The sequence below is a fragment of the Procambarus clarkii genome, chromosome 36 (genome assembly GCF_040958095.1).
Source record: "Procambarus clarkii isolate CNS0578487 chromosome 36, FALCON_Pclarkii_2.0, whole genome shotgun sequence".
In the NCBI taxonomy this organism is placed as follows: Eukaryota; Metazoa; Arthropoda; class Malacostraca; order Decapoda; family Cambaridae; genus Procambarus; species Procambarus clarkii.
The window spans coordinates 29,994,322-30,000,301 of record NC_091185.1 but is presented as its reverse complement, the minus strand read 5'-3'; the positions used below and the strand labels follow the sequence as shown (position 1 = coordinate 30,000,301).

The 5,980-nt window shown below is 46.2% G+C and overlaps 1 protein-coding gene across 1 annotated transcript; it reads right to left on the bottom strand.

Annotated features, from left to right (window-relative positions):
* Positions 1 to 843: 843 nt before the first annotated feature.
* On the bottom strand, positions 844 to 1,731 carry LOC138371720 (ice nucleation protein InaU-like). The gene has a single exon (XM_069336740.1). The coding sequence runs from the start codon at positions 1,729 to 1,731 to the stop codon at positions 844 to 846; it is 888 nt and encodes a 295-aa protein (XP_069192841.1).
* Between the last annotated feature and the right edge of the window lie 4,249 nt (positions 1,732 to 5,980).

The following is a 5,980-nucleotide window of genomic DNA, read 5'->3' as shown; positions in this document are numbered from 1 at the left end:
TCTCTCTCTCTCTCTCTCCTCTCTCTCTCTCTCTCTCTCTCTCTCTCTCTCTCTCTCTCTCTCTCTCTCTCTCTCTCTCTCTCTCTCTCTCTCTCTCTCTCTCTCTCTCTCTCTCTATCTATCTATCTATCTCTCTCTCTCTCTCTCTCTCTCTCTCTCTCTCTCTCTATCTATCTATCTATCTCTCTCTCTCTCTCTCTCTCTCTCTCTCTCTCTCTCTCTATCTATCTATCTATCTCTCTCTCTCTCTCTCTCTCTCTCTCTCTCTCTCTCTCTCTCTCTCTCTCTATCTCTCTCTCTCTCTCTCTCTCTCTCTCTCTCTCTCTCTCTCTCTCTCTCTCTCTCTCTCTCTCTCTCTCTCTCTCTCTCTCTCTCTCTCTCTCTCTCTCTCTCTCTCTCTCTCTCTCTCTCTCTCTCTCTCTCTATCTCTATCTCTCTCTCTCTCTCTCTCTCTCTCTCTCTCTCTCTCTCTCTCTCTCTCTATCTCTCTCTCTCTCTCTCTCTCTCTCTCTCTCTCTCTCTCTCTCTCTCTCTCTCTCTCTCTCTCTCTCTCTCTCTCTCTCTCTCTCTCTCTCTCTCTCTCTCTCTCTCTCTCTCTCTCTCTCTCTCTCTCTCTCTCTCTCTCTCTCTCTCTCTCTCTCTCTCTCTCTCTCTCTCTCTCTCTCTCTCTCTCGACCTGAAAAACCACAGGTTAATAAACGATTCGCCTGAGCGCGTTTAACGAAGGGTAGGCAAAGCAAAACCCAGGAATTGAAACACTTACATCTCAAAGGAGTTTGGGAACGTTAAACATACATTACCTTGAGAGCCGGAAGGAGGGGGGTAGGGGGGGGGGTGTGGGGGTTATTGATAGACTGCTTCATCGTGGTTGATATCTTCATTGTAAGCCTGAATGATATCTTCATTGTAGGCCTGAGTGATATCTTCATTGCAGGCCTGAGTGATATCTTCATTGTAGGCCTGAGTGATATCTTCATTGTAGGCCTGAGTCATATCTTCATTGTAGGCCTGAGTGATATCTTCATTGTAGGCCTGAGTCATATCGTTATTGTAGGCCTGAGTCATATCTTCATTGTAGGCCTGAGTCATATCTTCATTGTAGGCCTCATTGATATCTTCATTGTAGGCCTGAGTGATATCGTTAATGTAGGCCTGAGTGATATCTTCATTGTAGGCCTGAGTGATAGCGTTATTGTAGGCCTGAGAGATATCTTCATTGTAGGACTGACTGATATCGTTAATGTAGGCCTGAGTGATATCGTTATTGTAGGCCTGAGTGATATCTTCATTGTAGGACTGACTGATATCGTTATTGTAGGCCTGAGTGATATCGTTATTGTAGGCCTGAGAGATATCTTCATTGTAGGACTGACTGATATCGTTATTGTAGGCCTGAGTGATATCGTTATTGTAGGCCTGAGAGATATGTTCATTGTAGGACTGACTGATATCGTTATTGTAGGCCTGAGTGGTATCGTTATTGTAGGCCTCAGTGATATCTTCATTGTAGGACTGACTGATATCGTTATTGTAGGCCTGAGTGATATCGTTATTGTAGGCCTGAGTGATATCTTCATTGTAGTCCTGGTTTATATCTTCATTGTAGGCCTGAGTGATATCGTCATTGTAGGCCTGAGTGATATCGTCATTGTAGGCCTGAGTGATATCGTCATTGTAGGCCTGAGTGATATCGTCATTGTAGGCCTTTGTCATAGAGTTGGCAATATGCATATAGGAGAGGACTACAGCTGCCTGTGCCTCTGCAGGGTGCTCAAGCGTCCTATTAAGCGCCCATGAGAGCACAAGAGTCCTATTGAGCGCCCATGAGAGCACAAGAGTCCTATTGAGCGCCCGTGAGAGCACAAGAGTCCTATTGAGCGCCCGTGAGAGCACAAGAAGACGACCTCAATGCCCGTGGGTGCTCAAGAGGCCGACCAAGAGCGACCATAGGGGTTCAAGAGTGATTCAAGAGGGGGCTCAAAACCTTCCCCCATCCTTCGGGGTGGGGGCAAGGGAGGGCAAGCCATAACCCAGCTGGAGTATCGTTGAAGGGTAAACACCCAACAGGGTCGGTAATCTCCTCATCTGCGGCGGTGGGAGAGGCCGGAAATGCCCAGGGTAGAGCCCGGGCATGGAAGGGGGACGGAAGAGAGTGCTTGGGTAGGGGGGGGAAAGGGAAGAGAAGGAGGACCGGTCATCAGGCAGGACCTAGGAGGTGCTGGGAGGTCCTAGGAGGACCTAGGAGGACCTGGGAGGTCCTGGGAGGACCTAGGAGGTCCTAGGAGGACCTAGGAGGTCCTAGGAGGACCTAGGAGGTCCTAGGAGGACCTAGGAGGTCCTAGGAGGACCTAGGAGGTCCTAGGAGGACCTAAGAGGTCCTAGGAGGTCCTAGGAGAAACTATGAGCTCCTAGGAGGACCTAGGAGGTCCTAGGAGGATCTAGGAGGTCCTAGGAGGATCTAGAAGGTCCTAGGAGGACCTAGGAGGACCTAGGAGAACCTAGGAGAACCGAGGAAGTCCTAGGAGGACCTAGGAGGTCCTTGGAGGAACTAGGAGAACCTACGAGGTCCTAGGAGGTCCTAGGAGAACCTAGGATGACCACGATGGACGGGACAAGGAGACCAAGAGATGCTTGGCCCATTAGGTCCTTAGGAGGTCCTTACCTATACCCACGAGGCGGTGTGGTCTGGTGGAGAGAACAAGGCGGCGAGGAAGTGTAACATATACCTACTGTCTCCCTGTTAGTGGGTCCGTGGATCCATGCTCTACTGGCCCAGTCTCTCTAACCAGGCCTCCTGTTAGATGCAGAGACGCTAGTAGCCTGACAGATGAATCACAGCCTGGTTGATCAGGTATGCTTTCAAGGGACTAGCTCTAAATCCTCACACAGAAATAACGTAACTTGAGACCAGGAGGGGCCTCGTAGCCTGGTGGATAGCGCGCAGGACTCGTAATTCTGTGGCGCGGGTTCGATTCCCGCACGAGGCAGAAACAAATGGGCAAAGTTTCTTTCACCCTGAATGCCCCTGTTACCTAGCAGTAAATAGGTACCTGGGAGTTGGTCAGCTGTCACGGGCTGCTTCCTGGGGGTGGAGGCCTGGTCGAGGACCGGGCCGCGGGGACACTAAAGCCCCGAAATCATCTCAAGATAACCAGGAGACATGGTGTAACAGACTAGGCTGTTGTAAGAATTATCCAGAGTGGTTTATCGACAAAAGAGAATGGGAAGCTGAGCCCGCATGGTGACCTGACCCCCAGGGGAATTCGCGGTGGAAATAACCGACGCTTTGTTCATAGCTGCGTATAATGAACCATCCTATAGTATTCAGTAATTTAGAGAAAATTAGCCTTTATTCATTTTGCATTAAAATTGTATTGTATAATAGTACTGGATACAATATCAAGAGTATTCTAATTATTGAGTTTAAGTCACTATCAGTGACGTCACGAATCAGATCTAACTTGTAAAGCAGAGTGACCGGCGGTCATAGGTCATCAGGGGTTGACAGGTCTACTATTTCTCAAAGTTTTAATAACCATTTTTGTGATCGGGAACAGCTCTGCCGTTAGATGTTTGTAATTTAATTCAGTAAAATAATTCAACCAGTCTGGATCAATTAAGTACAACAGAGGTTAATTGTTATAACTTAAACCTGGCTAGTAACTTGGAAAAACTTTGACTAGGCGGAAGGATACAATGTTCTAGTCTGGGCTAGGCCAGACGAGGACAAGTCAGTGTGGTCACGGAAGCAGCTGGGAGAGGTCAAACATCTTACCTCTCCCCAAGACCAGCCCAACATCTTAGCTGGAAAACATAGAGGTATAGTTGCTATGGTTATGTATAGAAATAGTCTCATTTGCCATTCAGGTCAAGTAGGGAGTGTTAAAGTGACAGGGAGTGAACATATTTAGCTTTTTGTTTTAGTTTTCTTTTAATAAATTAATTAAGTTAAGAATTTGCATTTTTATTGTTTCCATGTGTTTTATGTGTATACTTGTCCTGGTCACGTGGTCCACACGAGGCAGAGTTGGATTGGGCGCCGATTCTAACATCGGATCGGAATTCATCATCCCCATCTAATTAATTCCACACTCAAGTTTCCGAGGTTATAAACTACTAGTGGGGATCAAGCCCCTAGGTTGATTAATTAGCGTGATCGATCCAGACCTCGATCATTGCTCTTGTGTTACTGGTCTGGTGGTGGCAGCGTAGAGGCGACTCTAGAGTTTTGCTCAGAGCCTAGGTCACGTCATACTGGGTGTAGAATCCTAAGTCGGTCAATCGTCTTAGGACCACGTGGCGTGGAGTTGGCTTTGGTAAAAGTTTTGGAGTCCCTTGGTAGAGAATAAAAAGTAAGAATACGGGTAGAGGGCAAAGAAAGAAGGAAGTAGAGAGAGAACCCGATCCCGTGTTACAATGGCAGGATGTGCAGAATTGCTCCGGTGAAGAGCAGAGGTGCAATAGATACCCTAATCTGTCTGATTTGTTGAATGGACATAACAAAGGGGATATTAATAGGGTATTAAAAGTATCAACACAAGACAGAACACGAAACAACGGGTATAAATTGGATAAATTTAGATTTAGGAAAGACTTGGGTAAATACTGGTTCGGTAACAGGATTGATTGATTGATGAAGATTAAGCCACCCAAAAGGTGGCACGGGCATGAATAGCCCGTAAGTGGTTTTAAGCCATTCCCAGTATCAAGAGCTGATACTGGAGATCTGTGGAGGTGCGACTGCACCCTGCGTGACGGGAGATGTCTCCCTGACCAAGTGGTGACCAAATGGTGCGGTAACAGGGTTGTTGATTTGTGGAACCAATTGCCGCGTAACGTGGTGGAGGTGGGGTCCCTCGATTGTTTCAAGCGTGGGTTGGACAAGTATATGAGTGGGATTGGGTGGTTATAGATAGGAGCTGCCTCGTATGGGCCAATAGGCCTTCTGCAGTTACCTTTGTTCTTATGTTCTTATGTTCTGATTACCCAAAGCTCTGCTAACATTACATAAGTAATGAAGAACTATGAGATATCTATTCACTATAATGTTGGTGCTGAATGTAGAACACGAAAAAAATATATATTTTTACTCTGAAATAATATAATTTTATAACGAAACTGGGTCCGTCTAATTACCCAAAGTCACAACATTGTCGCTCGGATCGTCGACTTCCTGTGGCGTTACCTGCCACTTAGTTCATTCTAATTTCGTTATAAAATGATGTGACGCGCCAATGACGTGGTTTAGCAGTTTGTTCGATAGAAGTGCTTCCTTATTTCCGACGCACTGCTTCCAATTTTGCGCTTCTAAATCTAAACCATTAACCATTTTGAATCCATTATTTTGTGTTATTTTATAATATGGGATGTTTAGTTCATTTATTATGCACCCCATACCCATCTTGTGGGCGGTAGTGGAATGGGTTACAGAGGCACATAATGGGCTCAGGGACTGAGTTAATATGGGTTGATAATTGAAATAATTGATTGATATGCCTCTTGTTAATCCTCGCAACCGACTTTATATGTCAATCAATAACATAAGATAAGAACATAAGATTAGAGGTAACTGCGGAAGGCCTATTGGCCCATACGAGGCAGCTCCTATCTACATACAAAGATTAATCAGGTGTAATTGGCCTGTTATGTTGAACAGTGTGTTCTGTGTTGGCATCGTTATGTTCTGGTCTTGTCCTGACTCTCATGGTGGGTAGAGTAATAAGTAATTAACCCAATCATCTTACACAAACAAGCAAGTGTGATCGTTTCAGACCATCTTGACCCTAATCGTCGGAATAGAGACGGACAGGGCAGGAAGCTATTATAATCTTGAGAGATCTTGAGATGATTTCAGGGCTTAGCGTCCCCGCGGCCCGGTCCTCGACCTGGCCTCCTTTTTGTTACACATCCCCCAGGAAGCAGCCCGTAGCTGCTGTCTAACTCCCTGGTACCTATTGACTGCTAGGTAACAAGGGGGCAT

Excerpts from the sequence above, each read along its gene's own strand:
- LOC138371720 (XM_069336740.1), bottom strand. The coding sequence starts at position 1,731 with ATGCATATTGCCAACTCTATGACAAAGGCCTACAATGACGATATCACT.